Source organism: Medicago sativa, chromosome 1 (genome assembly GCF_051527215.1).
Source record: "Medicago sativa cultivar Bolivia chromosome 1, Bolivia_mono, whole genome shotgun sequence".
Classification (NCBI taxonomy): domain Eukaryota; kingdom Viridiplantae; phylum Streptophyta; class Magnoliopsida; order Fabales; family Fabaceae; genus Medicago; species Medicago sativa.
In genome coordinates this window covers 6,646,199-6,668,544 of record NC_140749.1, presented here as the reverse complement: position 1 = coordinate 6,668,544, position 22,346 = coordinate 6,646,199, and the positions used below count along the sequence as shown (strand labels likewise).

At 34.3% G+C, this 22,346-nt stretch overlaps 1 protein-coding gene, 2 non-coding genes and 1 pseudogene across 54 annotated transcripts; 2 read left to right on the top strand and 2 right to left on the bottom strand.

Annotated features, from left to right (window-relative positions):
* Positions 1–855: 855 nt before the first annotated feature.
* LOC146952122 (methionine--tRNA ligase, chloroplastic/mitochondrial-like) lies at positions 856–8,624 on the bottom strand. 2 transcript variants are annotated; one of them, XM_085758082.1, is made up of 13 exons: positions 8,593–8,624; positions 8,282–8,551; positions 7,892–8,035; positions 7,319–7,468; positions 6,902–7,069; positions 5,881–6,005; positions 5,240–5,333; positions 4,597–4,695; positions 2,741–2,921; positions 2,514–2,629; positions 1,846–2,001; positions 1,325–1,453; positions 856–1,246 (listed from the first exon to the last, which is right to left on the bottom strand). In XM_085758082.1, exons 2-13 carry the CDS (start codon positions 8,546–8,548, stop codon positions 1,070–1,072), a joined length of 1,806 nt encoding a protein of 601 aa, XP_085614208.1. In that variant the 5' UTR covers positions 8,549–8,551; positions 8,593–8,624; the 3' UTR covers positions 856–1,069. The 2 variants fall into 2 exon arrangements, with proteins under 2 accessions (XP_085614208.1, XP_085614207.1); XM_085758081.1 differs by lacking the exon at positions 8,593–8,624 and having other exon boundaries at positions 8,282–8,560.
* A 342-nt stretch (positions 8,625–8,966) lies between these two features.
* Positions 8,967–11,604, top strand: LOC146952121 (elongator complex protein 1-like; annotated as a pseudogene). The gene is made up of 2 exons (XR_015033909.1): positions 8,967–9,130; positions 9,744–11,604. The product of XR_015033909.1 is annotated as an elongator complex protein 1-like (transcript).
* A 1,434-nt stretch (positions 11,605–13,038) lies between these two features.
* On the bottom strand, positions 13,039–13,110 carry TRNAC-GCA (transfer RNA cysteine (anticodon GCA)). Its single transcript has one exon. It is a non-coding gene; the product is annotated as a tRNA-Cys (tRNA).
* Positions 13,111–14,458: 1,348 nt separating this feature from the next.
* LOC146952119 (uncharacterized) lies at positions 14,459–21,044 on the top strand. Of its 50 annotated transcripts, none has more exons than XR_015033715.1 (11): positions 14,459–14,848; positions 15,134–15,241; positions 15,481–15,661; positions 15,764–15,821; positions 15,954–16,049; positions 16,213–16,271; positions 18,557–18,622; positions 18,745–18,825; positions 19,408–19,518; positions 19,802–20,608; positions 20,732–21,044. It is a non-coding gene; the product is annotated as an uncharacterized LOC146952119 (transcript). The 50 variants fall into 50 exon arrangements; XR_015033817.1 differs by having other exon boundaries at positions 18,745–18,925; positions 19,465–19,518; XR_015033823.1 differs by having other exon boundaries at positions 18,745–18,925.
* The last annotated feature ends 1,302 nt before the right edge of the window (positions 21,045–22,346 follow it).

Below are 22,346 nucleotides of genomic sequence, written 5' to 3'. Positions count from 1 at the left end.
CCAAAAATAATAACAAAGACAATTCAGTAAAAGTATCGTTCTTTTTCTTTCATCTTTACACTTTTCTTAAACTGTGTGAAATGGTCAAGTAGATTAAATATTGAGGGACGGAGGAGTAAAAAATAAAAACAACTAAACTAGGAGTACTAAGTTACTCCTAAAACTAGTAAGTTACCCCTAACTCGATTACAAAAATAAACATTACTCACTTGAATCCCTCCGTCAAGACTTGTTTAATGACACGGTTAACAACAATGACATTTAGTTAAGTGATTAAGTTGGTCCTTAATTTTATGACTCGCTCTAAAAAACGACTATGACTATTAACATTGCAAAAGTATCTCTGACTCTGTCAAACCTTACTTAGTTAAGAGGTTGTTGTTGAACTTAGAATGATAGAGATTATACTCAAATTTGAAGGGGTTGCAGTTGAACTTAAAATGCTAAGGTTTTATGCACTTTGCTGGATTTTACTTTGCTACTAATATTTATGGTGTTTTTGAATTAAAGTTGTGATGATAGCAAGATAACCTTGTTTCTGGTCAAATTAAAAAGTACTTCCTCCGGTCACTATTATAAGCAAAATTTGACTTTTTAGGTTCATTCAATAAATGATGTATATAGTCTATATATAGACTACATACATCATTTATTAAATGAATCAAAAAAGTGAACTTTTGCTTATAATAGTGACCGGAGGGAGTAGTATTTTGGAGCTTAAGGTGAATTTATCATGTTTCCAATTTCCGACTCTTTTATTATTCATTGATGTACCAACCATTTTAATAAAAGCTGGGTAAAGATATGAACTAAATTGAGAGTGAGTGGTCAAATACAAATATTAAAACCATGAACTTTATTCCCAAAAAGAAAAATATCGAAATTTCTATTCAAAATTTCCATACATACACATGCATAATGCACGTAAATATTCTTGCACATGTACTATGTTCCAGTATATAAATAGTGTGTCAAAAAAAAAAAAATCTGTGTGCACATTAGCAAAAGAATTAGTTTTACATTACAGAAGTTGGTGAAAACAAAATTAATTCAGAATAGGGCAATGCATCTAAGCTCCAACAACTTCTTGAGCTTGTTTCGACTTCCCTTTACTTTTCAGAGTCTTCTTACCGACTGCAACCCCTTTGTCTTCTTCCACTTCAGTTTGATTTTCAATCCTAGCAAAGACTGGTTGAGGTTGAGCCATGACCTGACCACCCGTAAGTCCACCCCACTTGGTATCTCTCTACAATGCAAAACAACTTAAATCAAACACTATAACAGAATTTGTGTGTGTGTGTGTGTGTAAGATAGAGAGAGATACCCAGGTTGCTGCATCAAATTGGTCCCTGGAATAGCCAAGTTGAGCATATATTCTCCAACTCAAGCTCGGAGTAACTGGAGATAGTGCAATGGCAATAATTCTCACTGTCTCTAATATAATTACAAGGTCCTGCTCCAAGATCATAAGTGAAAATTCTTTATTAGGCATTTGCTTATCTTCAACACAAACGAAAAGAAGTGAGATATGGAATATGCTTATTATACTTGGTTAAGGACGAAAAACAAATTTCAATTGCTGATGACAATATATGAAAAGCAAATTGATTAATGTGAGAAAAGAAAAAGGGGTTTAGTATTTGGATTTAATTTGATCAAATATCAGGTAAAGATTTAGTGGAAACAAACCATTGAATCTATCTTTTATAATAATGTTACAAATATTATTGGCAAATAAAATACAATGATTAATCTAATGATGTTACTTTTTTGTTTAACGATATTAACTTTTAGACCAACATTTTATTGTATGAAGTTTATGTAATATATGTTCGAGGATAATACCTTGGCAGCTGCTTCAGAAGCAGTACCTCCTTGCTTAAAGAGAGACCAAGGGGCACGCTCGTCCATATAGGAATTACCAGCATTACCAATCTCCAGAACAGCCTCACAAGCTGATGTCAGGGAGAGATTTTCATAGTGCATATGAGCTTTATCAACCTACAAAAGTAAATATTGATCAACCTTTGTGTTACAGGCAGCTCCCACAACTTATCAACAAATGGTTGAAAGATGGATTTAAAACATATGAAGTTAGCAATTATAGAAACACAATTTAGAACACAAACAAAGGGTCAGTTTGTGCTGTTCTATTGCGAAATATAATATAAAACAACAGTTCTAGTGATTTAATGTGATATGTTATAACATGAAACAAATAACTATTTCATTTTTATTAGGAATATAATAATGAAATAGAGTAGCATGAATACAATTTTCTGGGCCGGGCTCTCGCAGATAGAGTTGCATCTAGCCTATAACAATCTATCTAAGTTGAAAACCATATTTTTCTTCTTTTCATCTGTTTAGATTGTTTCATCCGGCGGCAGGGGAATTAAACACAGGACAAAATAGAAGGAACAGTTTGCATAACCTCAAACTGTTGCAAAAGGCATGCTTTAAAATTTTAGTACAGATATTACAGAAATATTAGAGTTTCTTAGAGACTTTACCAGCCTCGCTACATTGTCCTTAAATGCATTTCCTTCTGCAGCCGTAGTGGAATTCACTGCCAGTGTTGATTGGCAGTTCTTTTTCAGAAGTCCTAGAGTCCTATTAAGAAGATTTCCTGCCAAAATAGTGAAAGAGATTTCGCATTAGAATCATAGTAAAAATTCAAAAGTAAAAGCAATATGCTGTTGACGAATGTTACAAGCAATGAAAGCAAGGCTCAAAGTACCAATTGTATTGGCAAGATGTGCGTTTACAATATTGATGAAGCGTTCCTCTGAATAGTCCCCATCATTGCCAAATTCCACCTCTCTGAGGAAGAAGTATCTAACTGCATCTGTCCCAAACTTACTAACCAAATCGTTTGGTTCAAGCGTATTTCCTAGTGACTTGCCCATCTTCATACCATCCTAACATTTTCAAAATAAAAAACATTGCTGCATGAAATAACATTTAAATAAGAAACAGATTTAGAAAACTTTGCTTGGTCACATAAGCCCAAATTTAGTTTATGGTCTTCATACCAACAATCAAATTACTATTACTACTGTTGATGTTGAGTATAAATATAATTTTTTTCTGAGTTTAATAATACACCGATAATCTTAACAAGTTTACAAGGAGGTCCAATCATATACCCCCATCCTAACCACATTTTGACCAGATTTAAGTAATGATATGATTTGGAAAGATGGTGAAATATGATTGAACACTTGTATAAAACTTGCTAACACTATTGGCGTATAGTTATTTAGCTCTTATTTTCTAAGTAATACGTTTGAAGCATTGCAGTAAAAAAGAAAACTATATAAAGCATTAAGGTAATTTAACAAACCAATATAAGTACTATTATTATACTTAAAGTTGAGTTTTTTCTGCCATCACCTCAATGTTATTGAACTATTTATTTCAATAAATAATAATTTATTAATATCATTATCAAGCATAAGAATGATAAAAAAATGGCCTAGCTATCAAAAAAGAGGAGAAAGGCGTAATTTATCTCCCTTTGCTTTGCTCAGATTTGACACTCAGCATTAATTTGGGCCAGTTCACGGTTCATTAAAAAAATGAACCGAACCATGAACTGCACTGATCCAAACTGCAAAAGAGCCAAACTGGTGACGCAGTTCAGTTTGTTAAACTGTTTAGTTGACACGAGTTCACTAACCACCAACTTCTCAAAGTTCAGTTCAGTTCGCTTTAGAACCCAGTTCAGGAGAAGAGCTTGAAATATGGTGAGTCGGTGACCAATGGTTAATAATACAAGTATTTGTTTGTTCATTCTGCTTTGTATTTCTCAATCACGTACTCATTGCTAGGTGCCAAAAGTCTGAAAGCATGTCAGTCCAAGTGGCCAATGCAACAAAGAAGCATTGAAGCTCTGTAACTAGTTTTTTTTTTTTTAAAAAGCTTCTAAAAAATACAGATATAAATTAAGAATCTAAGCATGTATACATTTCTCATCTCATTATCCTGTTAGCTTTATTGACACAATCATTACCCTGTTTCCTTGAAAATTCAGAAATCATCGAATTTGATTTTGTATATTTTCTATAATTATATTTTTACGATACTATAATTAGGTGCTTTTAATTAGAAATTTCAAATATATTAATATTGATATGTTATTATAAATCCAAATTCAATAAATGGAATGAAATGTACTTTACTGACATAGCAGAGATTGAAGTGGCAACTGAGCAGCATTCTCGTTTTATTTTTTTGGAGGTACTCATAACACTTTCTTTGACTCTGTTCTCAGTTTCTACTACACTCTTGTATGTATCCTGTGTGATTGAAAACTGAAGTGGTAATTGAGCAGTTCGGTTCAGTGTACTGTTCACAATGGTTTTGGTTTGGTTTTGATATTCACCAACAGTTCACCGCACAACTGCAGCGGCTTGGTTCAGTTCATATGAACCATATTTTCACTTTTCAGTTCAATATGGTTCAGTTCACTGAACCATGAACAGGATTCAGCATCTCTTCTAAGTATAGGATGGAATTTAACGAAGTTACTACTTACTACCAAGTTACCTCAAAAAGAAACATAAGATAATAAATAGGTCCGAGTACTAATACCTTTGTCAAGAATCCATGGCCATATACCATTTTGGGAAGGCTTAACCCAGCAGACATTAGCATAGCTGGCCAATAAACAGCATGGAAACGTAGAATATCCTACAGAGTAACAAAACCATTAATGAAATAATGAACTCGAATGCTTTGTGTAAGTAATAGGACTCCTAAGGGAAGAAGCTATATAATATTAGTAATTGAGTATTTAATATATTATAAATTAGTAACTGTTACATGTGTAGTAGCTGTTACCTGCAGTCACAAAAGAAAACCAATGAACTATAAAGGGATGAACAAAACCATCACAAAAATACAGATGGATTTGGTGTGTAATTACTTAAGATGGAGAATGCCGAGTAGAAAGAGATTTTGACCGAACAAGTATGATAGCCTTTTCCCAGTATTTGGGATTGACTATAAGAGAGAATAATGACAAGTGGAAAAAAATGGTATCAAAACGATAGAAAATAAAAAGGAATTATGACATCCTTCTGCCTTAACAAGTTAAGAGTACAGCAATCGTATATTTCTCACTTAAGAAAAGGGAAATGAAAAAATGTATGTTAAAAATAGACACGCGCACAGAGAGTGTGAGAGAGAGAGAGAGAGAGATTTGAAAAAATAGGAAAGAAAAGAGGAGACATACCTTACCAATCAAGTGCAGTGTAGCTGGCCAACTTGAAGAAACAGTGTTTAGTAAATCAGGTTGCTCCTGGTCATCAGCTAGTGCTGATATGTAGCTGCACATAAAAAAAGAAAGGAAAATAAAGTGTTCAACAAGGGTTTAGTTATGTAATTGACAATCGAATTGATGAAAGATATTCCCTCCGTCTCAAAATAGTTGCCTCTTTAGCATTATTTATGTCTCAAAATAATCGTCAATTTAGAATATTAATGCAACATTTTTTTTTCTTCCACTATTATACCTTTATTTATTGAATTTCATCCAACTTAACTATTTCACTAACTACAATTAATAAGGGTATTTTAGTAAATGATACTAATTTTATCATTGAAATCAACATAATTAATCATTTTCTTAAAAATCATGCACAAATCTTAAACGACTATTATTTTGAGACGGAGGGAGTATTATACAGCATAGCAGAAGTGTGGATTTTTCTTTATCACTTTTCCATACAAATAATTGTGCATAATCTGAACTTATATGTATTTCACCAACGTATTTCCGTCAAGCACCAATAATGTTAAACAGAAACTGAAATCTAATAGAAGAGCCAGGGAAAGTAAGAGGAGCACACATTATTATAAAATAAAAGTTCTTACCCTAGTAAAGCATCAAACCATACATATATAGTCTGAGTCTTGTCACTCGGAACAGGTATGCCCCAATCAACCGATGCTCGGGAAATGGAAAAGTCCCGCAGGCCACTTTTGATCCAGGTTTGAACCTAGAAATTTATATAGAAATTATTTTTGCAATAACAACAAGTCAACAACAACGCCTTGTCCCACTAAGTGGGGTCGGCTACATGGATCAAATTACGCCATAATGTTAAAGCAAAATAAATTATTAAAGAAAACCCATTTGAAAGAGATGATATGGAATTCATGAAATACCTATCTCACAGGTGAAGCTGCTGTAAAGCATTATTCCACTATTTTTGGGGAAGCATGCAAGGGTAGGGATGTTTTTAAAACAAGCCAGATAAAACACCTTTGTATTTGTATTTCTTTTTCCTTACATTAAGTGATCAAATTCAGATGGGATTAACATATCAAATGATTGAATTAGATTTCAAGCTCAATAAGATTAATAAAACAAACACACGGACAAGGGGAAACAGAAAAACTTAGTTAATCAATTTGGGATGCTATTGGTTTTTACCCTCTTCTACACCCAATATATGTAATGACCACAGAATCACTTTAATGAAAAACTATACAGTTACACGACCTTACAAAATATAAACTTATAGTCATGTCATCTCATGCCGGGGGTGTTGCAAATAAAAATAAAAAGATTTAAATGTTTTTAGAATATTCTTATTCTTTTAGAATTTGTGTAATGTAAGGAGTGTTAATTGACTAGATTAGTTGTGAACTCGAGCTCCAAGACTTGTGAAACATAGAATAGTTTAATTACATCATGACTAGTCTACTCTATCAATTTTAATTTGATAAGTTTCCATTGTGAACAATCTCAAGTGAATGCAGTTAAATAAGTTCTCAAAGTAAATTTCAATTTAGCCAGCTTAAATTGCAGTATATGAGAAATGTAACAGACAGATAGAGGAAACTTGTATGTTATACAGATAAGAGAAAAATGAACTCCATATTCCTTTACCTCGTGTAAACGGAAAGATGGCTGCACAAAATTTGGATTTTTATTCAAAATTTCCTCCAGTGACTTCTGATATTTTGACAATGCGAAAAAATAATTGTCCTCTTTTCTTGAAACACAAGGCTTAAGGTGGATCGGACAACAATTATTTTCAAGCAGTTCCTTCTCATCCTGCACCAAATAGCAATACATTCTTCAAGTAAAAATATGAAACTAAGAGTAAGATGAGAACAATCTCAATCAAAATTTCCCATCATCAGATTGAGAGGCAGTTATCTATCTTCCTATTAAAGGATTGTAAATAGAACCATTTGAAGTTCTAGAAGCAAGTAATCATGCCCTTCTAAGTAAAGAGCTTGTACAATTTAAAAAGAAAAAATTGTCAGTCTAGGAGTTAGAACCTGAAGTTAAAACTATCACCTTATATTCTTCACAGCTGACACAATAAATTCCCTCATAATCAGCTCGGTAAATGTCACCATTGGCAAGCACTCTCGAATAAAATTCCTTCACAACTGCTTCATGCTTGCTATCCGTTGTTCTAATGAACTTATCATATGAAATATCTAGCTGCAATTACAAAATTCGTAAAAATAAAACACATAAACAAGAATATTTAACTTGAATAATTAAAATTTCGGTCCTCAAAATTTTAGGGTCAAGCAATTTGGTCCTCCATTTTACGGTCCTATAAATCAAAGAAAGTCAATCAATTGAAAACCATATTTACTAAAAATGCATCAAAAGTTCAAAACTACTGAAAGACCTAATGTTTACTTGAATAGTCGGTCTCTTGCTGCGTCAAGACAAGCATAGAATCTCTAAACTTGTGATACTAAATTTGAAAAATGACTAAATTGACGGACATTGTTCACGTTAAGGGACTAAATAGCAATTTTGTAAATTTGAGGCACTAAATGGATGAACCTTTCAAAATGACTATAATGACGATTTACTACTTGAAAAAAAAAGTAAGGGTGGAAGTGGAATTACATCATTCCAAAGCGTCTTGTAAGCTTGTGAAATGAGATTGCAGTGGTCAGTAGGGGTGGAACCCTGAGAAGTGGCAGCAGTTGCAATTTTCTCACCGTGTTCATCGGTGCCGGTAATGAATATAACTTTCTTTCCCAAAAGCCGCTGTCAAATTACATACAACGAAATTAAAATTCCAAAGTTAGATAATAACTTTTTTTTTTTTCATCAAGAAACCAAACTAACCCACTAAAGTTAGATAATAATGCCTCCGTCTCTAAATAATAGTCGTTTAAGGTTTGTGACATTGGTATTATAAAGTGACAATTAGTTCGAGACAGAGAAAGGAAAAATGTTAAAAAGAATTATTCTGAGACGGAGGGACAAATTTGTGGTGAAATGAATAGGTACCTGAAATCGAGCAATGGCGTCGGCGGCGATGGTGGAATAAGCGCTACCCATATGGGGAGGGGCGTTGACGTAGTAAAGAGGGGTTGTGATGACATAGGGTTTGTCATCATTTGAGGAAGTGGCGCATTTGCAGAAGAAAGCTGCTCTTGGAGAAGAAGGGAAATGGAAATAGGGTTTGTTGGATTTGAGGTGTGAAACATTGGAATTGGAACGGAGTGAAAGAATGGAGAGTGTGTTGTGTAACGAACAGTTCATTCTCACTGCCATTTTTTTTATGCTGCCTCGTTTCTTTTCCCGCAGATAACATTAGTAAGCACTCTGGGGTTTTTCTGCCCTTAGATGCATCATACGGTAGCTTGAAAATGAAAAACCTAAAACTCTTCCATGAAGTTCCTTTACGACGAAACTTTCCGATTCTCCGCCTTAGATATCTAACGCAACCGTTTCTTCTTCCTCTCTTCCCACAATTTCATCCACACTTCTCATCTCTCTTAACAACAATCAATTCATCATTATCCACTACCCATGCCATCGTTGATCTTGAACCTGATGATACCGTTACTTCCTTTGATTATCTCATGGAGAAAGAAGCGCTTCTACTTGGAACTTCGAACGGACTTTTGTTGCTTTTTGATGTTGATGCGAACGTGACTCAAGTTGTTGGGAATGTTGATGGCGGTGTTAGTTGTATTTCGCTTAGTCCTGATGGTGAAGTTATTGCTTGCTGTGGTTACTGGTTTTGGTTTTGGTTATGACTCATGATTGGGATTTGTTAGGATGAACTATTTCATACAACAAATTTTGTTGTATCAAATATCACTCTTTGATGATGATGATCAAGGTCTTCACGTAAGTAAGGACTGGACTATTCACAAATTTTATTACAATCTTAGCATAAATTAAGTGTATGTTTGGTTATGCCAGGATATTGATTTTGAGTGAATTATAGATTTATTTGAAATTGAGTGTAAAAATCAATCATAAAATCCTGGAGTGCTTATGGAAATAAGTTAAAAACAACTTATGGACTTGTCATTAGTTGTTTCCTGAACAGTCTCACATGTGTTTATGCCAATAAATAGATAAGCTCAAATAAGTTAATCCAAACAGACCATAAGTTTATGGTGGTTCAGTTACTGGGAAGTTTTTATAAGCTTATATGTGGCCGATAGAAGTTAATGAAAAAAATTGAGATGCAGAAGCAAGTTTCAACTTATATGAGAAGTTTCTGTTTAAAGAACCTATAGTAATTGTAAGATTGTTTTAATATTTCTTTTACATAAGTGTTTGTAAGAAGTTTATCCAAATTGGATCTATATATTTTTCTATTAGGTTTTTTTAACTACTCGCATACAGTACAAGTGAATGTCTGTGCCTTGTAGCTGTATATTATTATTTGCAAATTTGGTTGTCTCTTTATGTAGAGCTGGTTCAAAATAGTGATTGTACTACTGTTTTTCAGATGGAGAAACTTTATGGAACAACATCCTATATCATGGCGAGGAGATGGAAAATACTTTGCTACGATGAGTATGCGTTGTTCTAATTTATCACGGAAACTTAAGATTTTGGAACGAGATTCAGGGGCATTACTTGCTTCTTCGGAGGAAAAAGCTTTTGCAGGAGCAGTTTTGGAGTGGATGCCCAGCGGTGCTAAAATTGCAGCTGTATTTGATAGAAAAGCTGTATATGAGAGAAATGGATTAGAAAGAAGCAAATTTAGTGTTGGTGAAGGAATTAATGCGAAAGTAAGATTTCTGAAGTGGAATTGCAGTTCTGATCTTCTTGCCGGTGTTGTCGAATGTGAAAATTATGAGGCTCTAAAGTTATGGTATTTTAGCAACAATCATTGGTACCTGAAGCATGAAATTAGATACTTGAAGCATGACGAAGTCAGGTTCATGTGGAATCAAGAAAAACCTTTGCAGTTGATTTGTTGGACTCTTGGTGGTCAGATTACAGTTTACAATTTTGTTTGGATCGCAGCTGTTACAGACAATTCCGTTGCACTAGTCAACGATGGCTCCAATATTCATGTAACACCACTATCCTTATCCTTAATGCCACCTCCTATGTACTTAGCCTAAAATTTTCTTCTCATGTACGGGGTATGGCAGTATACCATAAAAACTCCAAGAACCAGTTAGCTACATTTCTTTCAGATGGTAGTTTATGCGTTGTAGAGCTTCCATCAATTGAAACTTGGGAAGAACTGGAGGGGAAAGAATTTAGTGTTGAAGCCTCTCGTACTGAAACGGTGTTTGGATCCATCTTACATCTTGTATGGTTAGATTCACATACGCTGTTATCTGTTTCGCATTATGGTTTCAGTCACAGCAATGACCTATTCCAAAGCTCACTAAACGAGGGTGCACTTCGAGGCTTCTATTTGCAGGAAATAGAACTTGAATGTTCCGAGGATATTGTTCCAGGATTGCTGACATGTTCAGGTTGGAATGCAACAGTTTTAAAGCAAAATACACTTGAAGAGCTTATTATTGGCATTGTTCCAAATCCTTCTAGTAAATATTCTGCATATATGCAGTTTTCTGACGGGAAAATCAACGAGTATTTATCGAAAATTGGCACTGGTGGCAGATCTTTGGAAAAAGAATATCAAGGTCTTTCTGCAGCCTGCCCTTGGATGGATGTAGCGCTGGTCGGAAGTGCTGGCCAGTCAAAACCAGTGCTTTTTGGGCTGGACGAGATTGGCAGATTGCATGCTAGCGGGGGGGTTAGTAGTTTGCAACAACTGCAACAGTTTCTCATTTTACTCAAATTTGGCAGACCAAGTTGTGACACATCTAATTCTTGTAACTAAACAAGATCTGCTTTTTATTGTTGACATTGTTGATATATTTAATGGGGAATTAGACTCGAAGTATGGGAATTTTGTCCGCAGTAACAGCAGAAAAAGGGAAGAAAATGAAAATTACATACATACATGGGAGAGGGGTACTAAAATAGTTGGAGTTTTACATGGAGACGAAGCTGCCACTATACTACAAACGACTCGGGGAAACCTAGAATGTATATACCCTCTTGTTTCTTTTCTTTTTATAACAAGAGGTCCTCTTATTTCTAAATTTGTATTTTTCGTCTCTGGAGTTTATAAATGTCCGAAATTTTCACTACATTTGATTTTGGAAAATAAATTCTCTAAATCAAAAATCATGCATATAGCAAATTTTCGGGATTTTTTTTTTCCTTCTCATTAGCAACCTTGTCCCTTAACAGGTAACACAGACTCTTTTCAATCTCTCCTACCTTATATACACTTTACACTAACCACATGAGAATGTAGTAATGCTGAGATTGCATGAAATCCTTATCCTTGAATTTGAGATTAGAATAGGGTAACAAGACAAGTGAGATGTTGATGTAATAAATCAATTGTCGATTCGAGACTTTTCAGGTGGATTCAAACTCATCTATTTTAATGGGAGAGTTTCTTTTATACTATTTTGCAATTTTGATGAATCCATGGTAACAACATTGATCTTTGTTTTATTTTCCTTTCAAGAATTTAATTTAATTATTACTTTACAGTTTATAAGATTTTCTTTCAAGAATTTTTTTTTTAAGAAATCAAAATGATATATATAACTAACAGCGGACTACCTTCCCGACACAAAAAATACCAAGAAGACACCCGATAATTACAGCAAAAATCAACCAATTCCCGCACATATGAAATGAAAGAGTTTTGGCACCAATTATGAAAGCTATAATGAAAAACAACTGAATTAGCTTTAAACCACCAAAAGGAAAGAAATTTAACATTCTCCAGAAGCTGAATAGGAGAGCTCTCTATACCACGGAATAACCTCTGATTTCTTTCCTTCCAAATCACCCAAGAGCTAGCAAATCATATCAAATGCATGAAAGAACGACGAGACTTTGCAAAACTTGAAGAGGAACCAAACTGATGAAAATGATCGACAATGTTAGATGGATCAACTGAATGAACACAAAACCAGTTCCTAACAAGCTACCAAATCTGACCAAATAGTCGACATGTTAAAAATAAATCTCTGATTCCTGATGACCGCAACCACTAACACACAACTGAGCCTCAGAAGGAATAATGCTTCTACGGAACAGAAGAACTTAATTTAAATTATTACTTTATAGTTTATAAAATCACAATATTTTTTTACTAAAAAATGACAATCAAGTTTCCTGCAATTCCTATGATTTTTTTCATTCATAGCATATAATATATCATTGGTCTTACATTATAATGATTTCAATGGATTTTTTTTTTTTGACAAATTAAAGTTTCAATGCAAGAAACATAAAATCACATTTCATGCAAGACCACAAATACGCTAATGATTGTTTTTATTTATTTTTTTTATGATATTCGGGTTTCGAACCCCGAACCTTACATATATTATACATTGTTCCTACCAATTAAGCTAAACTCACGAGGACAATACACCAGTGATTGTCATGAGCCATAGAAACATGATTGAATGAAGTGTTTGTGGTGCCTCTTAAGAATGATATAGGAGTTGGAAAAAAATGGTTTATGGTGAGCAAAAATTAAAAGGGACGAAGCAGGCTTCAAAGAGATCGTTTGGTTATTCAAGTTTGCGAAATGTGAAGTAGTGTAGTTAGGGAATGGGAAGCAAATGGTATGAAAGAAAAAGAAAAAGGGAAAAATAAATATAAATATAAAATAAAAAGGGCCCAACCGATAAAATAAAAAGGGCCCGATAAAATAAAAAGGGCCCAACCGGGTTCGAACAAAAAGGGCCCAACCGGGTTCGAACCGGTGACCTCTTGATCTGCAGTCAAATGCTCTACCACTGAGCTATGGACCCTTGTTGTGTATGTAGTTCTCGATATATCAATATGTATAAAACACAAAGTACGCGATTTAATAAAGACAAACCTGCATTCATTCTTTCACAAATTTATCAATCGATAACTTTCCGAATTGCAACTGGTTGAGAATATATTATTTCCTCATTCTATCAAAAAATTGGCGAGTTATATTTTTTTACTCCGAACCTTACATGTATTACACATTGTCTATATCAACTAAGTTAAACTCATGAAGACATGACGTGTTATATGAACAAATAAAAAGAACGATAAAACTCCTCAAATATTGAAGAAAAAAAAATCCATAAAAATTGACAACAAATATTAGAGCAACAAAAAACGAAATAAAAATTGACAACAAATATTTAAAAAAGTTGGGCAAACACATTTTAAGAAGTCAATTTTATCCATAATTGACTGATTAATAAATAGATTATTAATGCCTTTTCAATGTAAACAAACAAGTTATTTCCAAGAACTTATTATCCTTTTAATTTGTTTTTTTTAGAGGTCTTTTAATTTGTTTCTAATTATTGTTGTTGAAATATTTTCTACCTATAGTTGTTATTGAGATTGAAAGTATCAAGGCAGTATGAATAAATCTATGAATCATTTTGGTCAAAAAAAAATAATCTATGAATCATGTAGCAATTTTTCTTTTTCGTATTTATGCTAATTTTAGACAACCAAACTTATTTGGGATAACTAAATATAAATAGATACCCGTCATTCAAGAATAGTTTTTTTTTTTTTGTAGCAAAGGCCACGCCATCTTTTTTAGAGGAACCGACCCTGATAGTAGTTAACTCTTTCTATTTGATAAAAATGATATTTATGTTGTTCTTATTTTATGCTTGTTGTACCAAAAAAAAAAAAAAAATCAGGCTTCACACTTTTGTTTTGGTTGAATCTCCATCCTTTAACTCAATTGACAATGACATTATGATATGTAAGAGTTGTAATTAAAACTTGTATTCTCAACTCATTCACTTCAATTAGTGAATTCTAACTATTGAGCTATTTGACGAAAAGAAATCTTCACACTTTTTTAGTCTTCACACATTGTTTACTATCAAAATCATCATGGTTAATTACTTTTTAAAAATTGCATATATCTTAATATTATAAAAGTAACAAAGTTCTGCAATTTAGCCCTAGAAAATCCCTTTGCAAACCCAACCATTTTGAACTGCTAGCCTTTTGGAGGGAAAACCCTAGATGGTTCATATATATTGCTGCACAATTTACCCTTTTACCCTTCTGGTGGAAAGCTGTCAAAGTTTCATGCATTGGGTGCCAAGTTGACTAATAAACCATATGGTCTGTGATAGGTTTGACAAACTCAAAGAAATAATGTGCATAACAAATCTTTTGACTATTGGGTATACAATCTCAGAGTTCACACACCAAACTTCCCTTTCTCTTACTCGTCTTCCTTCTCTCATTATTTCACCCTCCCTTTCTCTGATTTCTCTCCCTCCTCTCAAACCCTCCACCCTCTCCTCCTCTGCAAGCCCCACCATCCTCCCATCACCACCATCGCCATCCTCCTCTCATTCCTTCACTCTCCCTTTTTCTGTCTTCTCTCTCTGTCTCGTCTCAAACGCTCCACCGCCACCAGCCCACCGTCCTCCCATCACCACCGCCTCCTCATCTTATATGTTTCTTCCCTGTCAATTCCTTTATTGTTCAAACTGGCTTGCAACAGCTTTTTAGGCCTCTATTAAAAATAAGGTAATTGTTTTTCATAAGATTTTTGTGAGTTTTGTTTGTTGATTTTACAGTTTATGGTTTTTTCAAATTGGGGGTTGTAATAAGAGTGAAAGTATTTGTTTAATTTGATTTTTGGTTATTTGTAATATGATGAGTTTTTGAATTGCATTGCTATCTAATTTGCTATTATCTCTTAAATTGATTACTGTTGATTGCAAATTGAATATATTGGTTTTGTTTGTTGCAGCTATTACTTTTGTGTGTCATTATTTTGGTCATCTGTTTAATCAATTTGTTTTAGTGCAGGTATTGGTTCAAGGAGTTAGTTGGTGCATTTGAACAATCACATCTTGGGCAAGGAAAACTCTTAGGCTGAAATTTGTCATTCATGAATGGATGTTGAATTTTGATTGAGTAAATTTAAGAGTTTATTATATGTGATTTTTGTGAGCTGTTATTTAGTGTCTGAACTTAATCTATTTGCATTTCTATAAATGCATTTATATTCAAATTTTATTTATGCAAATCAATTGTTCTACAAAGAGTTGCCATCTATCTTCCCAGTTTCAATATGAGTTGCTTCAATAAATTTTAATGGTTGTGTATATTGTTCAACATATTCAACATATCTTATGTTTTATTCTACTTTTCAGTTTGCAGAAAATTGAATGGCTTCTATGAGGACCCTTCTCATAAATATAAGGCAATCTTCATGTTGTTTACTTCAACACTCCTTGGTAAACAACATCTTTTTTATTTGCAGAAGAGTATTTCCAAGAGTATTTACTGCTGCTGGTATTCTCTTAGTAAATTGAGAAGGATCATGGAAACTAGGTGATATTCAAGAGTATTTACTGTTGTCTTTTTTCTTATGGTTTTTACCTCTGGTGTGCAAAGTTTTCCTGCTGATTATGTTTCATTGTTTGGCTATTTTAGAGCTCTGATTAATCGAGTGGGGGCCTTGGTGTTAAATCTCATTGCTTGAAGCAAATAGGTAGTTCATTGCATTGGGTGTTTTGCAAGATCATTATAGACTTATAGGCTATAGTATTAGATTGTTTTGTTTTTTGGTGTATCTCTTCCAGTATGTATTGATCTATTTTGTATAATTTTTATGGGCCATAAGATGTTCCTTGGCCACTGTTAGACGTGTGACGCTATTTAATAAAAGTCTTCTAATTATCGGCGAAAAAATGAAGATATTCTCAAACCACTTCAAAAGGTAGGAAGTAAAATGGTACATCTTTTTGTTTGTTTTTACACAGTATACGGGCTTATAGCATGTAATGATTTAGATTGCATTAAGTTTATGTAGGCTTATTTGATGCTTTTGACATATTCGAATTTCTCATCTTACCCTTCCTCTTCTATTTTTTATTTTGTAGAATGGAAATCAGCATTTCTACATGAAAAGATGCTGCAACTACTTTGCTTAATTGAAAAGGTTTTTCTCTTTTGTTGAATAACATTATATCTTAGTCCATGCATTAGATTATATCTCTGATCTTTAAATCTGATTTTTTTAACAACGTTCCTCATTTTAAATTAATACGCGCACCAGAAATTGAGTAGGTGTAATTGTCTTTCGATTCAATTTATGCTCTTCCAATTTTGTTGATGCTCTCATCGCCATTTTAACATCTCTTTAGCTATTGCGGTTTGTTTTCTTTTTGACAGTGTTTTGATTCCATTTTCGTGTAGAAATGCGTTTGTTCACTGATACTAATTGGTTTCATAAAACAGCACAAGGGTTTGATAGCTCCTAATATTTTTGTTACTATCTGCTGTTAAGTGGTTCACTGTTATTGAAATTGGTTCACTCGCTCCAAATGTTTTGCCCCTACCCTTGACATCATTCTTATTAAATGTTGTTGTTTAATAGTCATACTATTATTTTTTGTGTGAAGAATACTTATTATTTGGTAATTGGTTCAATGTAAATCTAAGTTCGGTATTGTTTTCATAAATTTTTTGGGTGCTGCTGGTGTGGTTCTGCTGTGTGTGTAGGGCTGCTGTGTGGTTTGCTGCAGTTATTTGGTAGTTTTTTTTTCTTTCTGGTTTTACGTTGTTGTTGCAGCTGTTGGATTTTGAGGGGTTGTGGCTGTTTTGGTGTGTTGGGCGCTTGTGTTTTAGCCTAGCAGCAGTTGTGTAACATCCCAGACTGCTTACAGGATTGCCGACTAACCCCACAAACCAACACGAGTCTTTTCAGCATGCTTTGTCCTCACTCACATGCTTACCGGGAAACTTCCCGGTAGGTCACCCATCCTAGTACTACTCCAAGCCAAGTACGCTTAACTGTGGAGTTCCTATGGATTGAGCTCCCGAAAAGAAGATGCATCTTGTTGATATGGGTAGTACCTAACAATTCTTATAAGCCTTCCTTCAACCATGTAGTCCCATACCTACACGGCCTCCGGATCCCTCTCATTCCGATGTGTTTCGGTTCCTACTATTGTCGTGGGGGTCCCTTGCGGCTTAAACCGTTCCCCTTAGGTCGGGAACCTTTCGTATCCACCTAGCGGGATATCGAAAGCCACGACGTGGGTGTTACATGCCCACCAGCTTCCGCCTGGTTCGTCCCCGAACCACACCGTACTGGGAGAGGTCTGCTCTGATACCAAGTGTAACATCCCAGACTGCTTACAGGATTGCCGACTAACCCCACAAACCAACACGAGTCTTTTCAGCATGCTTTGTCCTCACTCACATGCTTACCGGGAAACTTCCCGGTAGGTCACCCATCCTAGTACTACTCCAAGCCAAGTACGCTTAACTGTGGAGTTCCTATGGATTGAGCTCCCGAAAAGAAGATGCATCTTGTTGATATGGGTAGTACCTAACAATTCTTATAAGCCTTCCTTCAACCATGTAGTCCCATACCTACACGGCCTCCGGATCCCTCTCATTCCGATGTGTTTCGGTTCCTACTATTGTCGTGGGGGTCCCTTGCGGCTTAAACCGTTCCCCTTAGGTCGGGAACCTTTCGTATCCACCTAGCGGGATATCGAAAGCCACGACGTGGGTGTTACAAGTTGCCTAATAAAATTTGTTGTTATAAAAAAATATGATGCTCATAGGGAAAAATAAGGTTGTTAGTGGGGGTGAAGTATGTGTTAGTCCTAAATGGTCTTCTTTACTTTTCACATTGCAAGTGACATTAAATTTTAACAAATAAGTGATGGATGATTATGTGAATTAGTAATTTAATATATCTAAAGGGTTTTAACTATTGTGTGAGTGTTGTGACACTCTTCTCCAAGGAAGGAATGAAATTGCTTGAAGTGAATTGAAGTTTTAAATTTGACTATATTGTTTTCTGGATTTTTTTATTTCAAATGGAATAGTTGTATTTTGAATGCTTGACAGAGGATTCTCATTATCTATATTTGTGCACTTATGTTAAACTATTGTCACATTATTTATTCAATCTTAAAAGTCCTCAATCACTGATATTGAACAATGCAATAATAAACTTATTGAGCACAATTTTCTGACAAGCTATTGACTCTGTTGACACTGAAATAAATTGTATCACGGAGGAAACAATCAAATATTAGGAGAATCTTAAATTTAATCAAGATGTGATCAAGTTGAATATAAAAATGATCAAATTGTGATTCATCGGTATGCAATGTTTGCTTTTATACTTTAGTTGCGATATAAAATATCGAATCTCATCATCTTTTCTCCATATATATGCTGTATATATATCGGACATACCCTTAGGGATGGATGGATGGCTCATTTGTTGTATATATAATGCCGAAGATTCAAATGTACCGTCGAATTCAGGTATGTTTTTAGTCTATAGGATCGAAGAATGTCCATCGTTAATAAAAGCTGATCATTAGTGAACACTATAATTGGTCTGCATTTCATATATAAAGATTTTTAATTAGATATTATTTTTTTAGGCGTCAAAATTGAGATGAATGATGTCAATGAGTTATTTGGGGCTGATGTTGATAATGAATTTGAGGACACTGCTGCTTCAGGTAAATCTAACAATGAATTGAAGTTTAAAATGCTTTTCGGTAATGATGCTAGCAACTCTATGGAGTCATTGGCATAGCCGTAACCTGCAAATGTTGGAAGGTATGGTGGTGCTATTTTTTTGTTTTTGTTTTTCTTCATAAATTAGGTTTATATTTTTTAGATTTTATGAAATTGATCCTTATTGAGTTAAAAAGAAATTTATCACTTTTTTTAGGTTTAACAAAGTAGCTTATGAACTTTCTTCAGTTTGTTTGTTCATTGATCCGTTTGTTTGCTTAGTTCCTTGACTTTGCCTCCTCCACCCATACAAACTCTGTTATGATTTTGCATATCCTACTTCACATGCCTTCTTTCCTAAATCAATAGCTGTGTCACACAGTTCTATTCTATAGTTTGACATGAGTATCTTATGTTATATATAATTGTGATTAACTTTCTGATAGCTTAATTGAGTTTAGAGTTGATGCTGTCCTTAGTATCAGCACACTCAAGCTTTAGTGATAAGAATGTGAGGAATGATTAAAATGTAGCTACTGCATAAATTTATGATAGATTAATGGAGATAAGGGTTTTAACTACAGAATATGAAAGCTTTCCATTTATCTCATTTTGGTTCAATTTCACCTCCGATGCTGTAGAAATTATTCGCAAGTGCTTCTTAGTCTCCCTAAATGCTTCTCAAGTTCTACAAGGTAATTTTAAAATTGAATATTGATAAATTTCATTTGGAGACTGATCAGTAGAATTTTCTATTTAAATAACTTACAATAAAATACAATACAATGCTAATTTAATTTTTTTTGGCTACACTACCTTTACTTTACTTCCATATATCTGAATATCATTGTAAATCTCCACTGCATTCGTTGTAGAAGTCTTGGCTTTCATAGGGTATACTTAATATATATAGTAACTGAATTTTATTATTTGTTAAGCACTTTGGTATCAATTAATCTATAATTCAATTTTGTTCAGCTTGCCAATTCTGGATTGTAATTGGAATATCCCCATGTATCTGATACAAAAGTCTGAAGAGTTAACAAAGCAAATTCTCATGGTTACCCTCTCCATCGATGATTCCCGTGATAGGTTGAATTGGAGGGCCTCTGTTGATGGAGAACTTACTAGCAAAATTGCCTATAACACCTTGCACATCTCTGGTCCTAAGGTGAGGGTGTAAGTTAGTTTGGAACAATTTCGTCCCTCCCTCTAGGTCTTTCGTTTTCTGGAGATTAGTTGACAACAAGTTGCCGACGGATGAGAATCTTAGGAAAAGGGGCTGCAAGATTGTGTCAATCTGCTGTTTCTGTCATCAACATGAAGAAACATCCACTCATCTTTTCTTCCGCTGCCCATAAACGCAGAAGCTTTGGCAGAGGTTGTGCACTGGGATTGACCAAGGCCTGGACTGCTCTAGATGTCTGAATTGAGAGTTGTGTTGGTAACTGGAGCAAACAGGTTCACCAGGTTTTGATAGCAGCAGTTCTGCACATTATCTGGAGGATTTAGATAAAACATAATGATAGATATTTCAATAATAATGTGCATTCGATGGAACTTATGTTTCGGAGTGTTATTGTGGAAGTAGGCTGTAGCTTCAACATAATTCAAGCTTCTAAATCTGCTATGCTGGATACCAAATTATCACATATGTTTCATATTCCTTTAAGGCCAAAAACACCAAAGTGTTGTTGAGAATGTCTACTGGCACCCTCCGGATATTGGTTGGACTAAGGTTAACATTGATGGATCCTGCTTTGGAGCCCCTGCATCTGGACTAAGGTTAGTTGGCTGATCAAGCCCCATTTGTATATATTTTTTTATTTAAATTTATTTGCTGGCATATAGTCGAGATTTATTTAACTAATTTACTTTGACTAATTATTTGTTCAATTAATCATTCAGGAAACCTTAAGGATGACTTGATTGTTGTTGATTCAACACATACTCCAACTAGAAAGGCATTATGAAAGAAGACGGTGCATCCACCACAAAAAAGCCAAACGTGTTGTGTGTGAAAATTGAAGATGTCAAGTAATTTTCTTGCAAGAATTAGTAGTTTTAGCAGTGATGGTAATTCTTATGTTATGTTCTAAGTTTTTTTTTAACTCATTTGACTTTCAGTTGCATCAAAACATTTATGATAAAGAATTGTAGTAATATCAATGTTAAGATCCTTTATCAAAAGTAGTAATATCATTTTCAAATTGACAACAAATCATTCAAATTGTGATATTACTATTACCACTTTTATCAGAAGTAGTAATATCATTTTCAAATTGGTTGGATATATAGTTCTGTTATAGAATATGCTTCTATATGCTTCATACGATGCTTCTATATGATTCTCAACATTAACCCGTGCGACAGCGCGGGTCGGCGACTAGTAGCTCATAATCACACGACCCAACTAACCTAAGATTTTATTTGAAAAAAATGAAGGAGTGAACCCAGTCATGTACGGGTGGCACTTTGGTGACATTAATGTCACCGTGCCATTGCATCTGGGCTACACAACGTCATTGTCATTGCATCTGGGCTACACAACACATCTAATATCACCCAATGTATGGCCCAGATTTAATGTCACCGTGACATTAATGTCACACAAGTATTTCCCGTCATGTACTAGTCATACACCAATAATAAAAGAGGAAAAGTGTGATGTGTGGATGTGTAGAATGTGTGTTTTACGCACGCCGCGTGCAATCCATATCTAATCAAACGTTAATTAATCGCATCATTGCTTTACTTTTGCTTGTCATTCATAAGTCTAGTCCCACCCTTTGTCTCCTTATCTCTTTTCCCATTATCTTTTCTGTTCAGTTTCACCTATTTCTTCGCGTCAAATTCTTTTGGAATTGGAACCCTCACCTCAAAAGTATCAAAGTTTTACGTACACAACCACCTTTTTTTTATCATGAGTGGTGATATTTTGACAACCATTTTGTTACAACCTTTGAGACAACTTTGTTGTTCTCTCTTCTCATTGGTCAAAAATAATAAAGAGAGAAAAAGGAAGAGAGAGAATAAAAACATAATGTGAGTATGAGAGAGAAAGTTATACAAAAGTTGTATCATAATGGTTGTACAAATATCATTTCTCTTTCATTATGAACCTTTCCAATTTGAGAAATGATATTTTGACAACCACTTTTTGACAACTTTCTCTCTCATACTCACATGATGCTGTTATCCCCTTTCTTCATTTTTCTCTCTCCATTGTTTTTGAACAATAAGAAATGAGAAAAACAAGGTTGTCAACAAAGTTGTCATCAAATGGATGTCAAAATATCATTACTCTTCCAATTTTTCTCTCTATCAAAATGAGTTGTTTAATTTTGACATCAATTAGCACAATTTGAATAAGAGAAATGATATTTGTACAACCATTTTCTTACAACTTTTAGGACAACCCTCTCTTTCATACACTCATTATGCTCTTGCTTTCTCTCTCGATTGCTTTGGTTTTCGTGTCAAGACATACATTTCTTTTTATAATTTTGGTTGTCCTATAAGT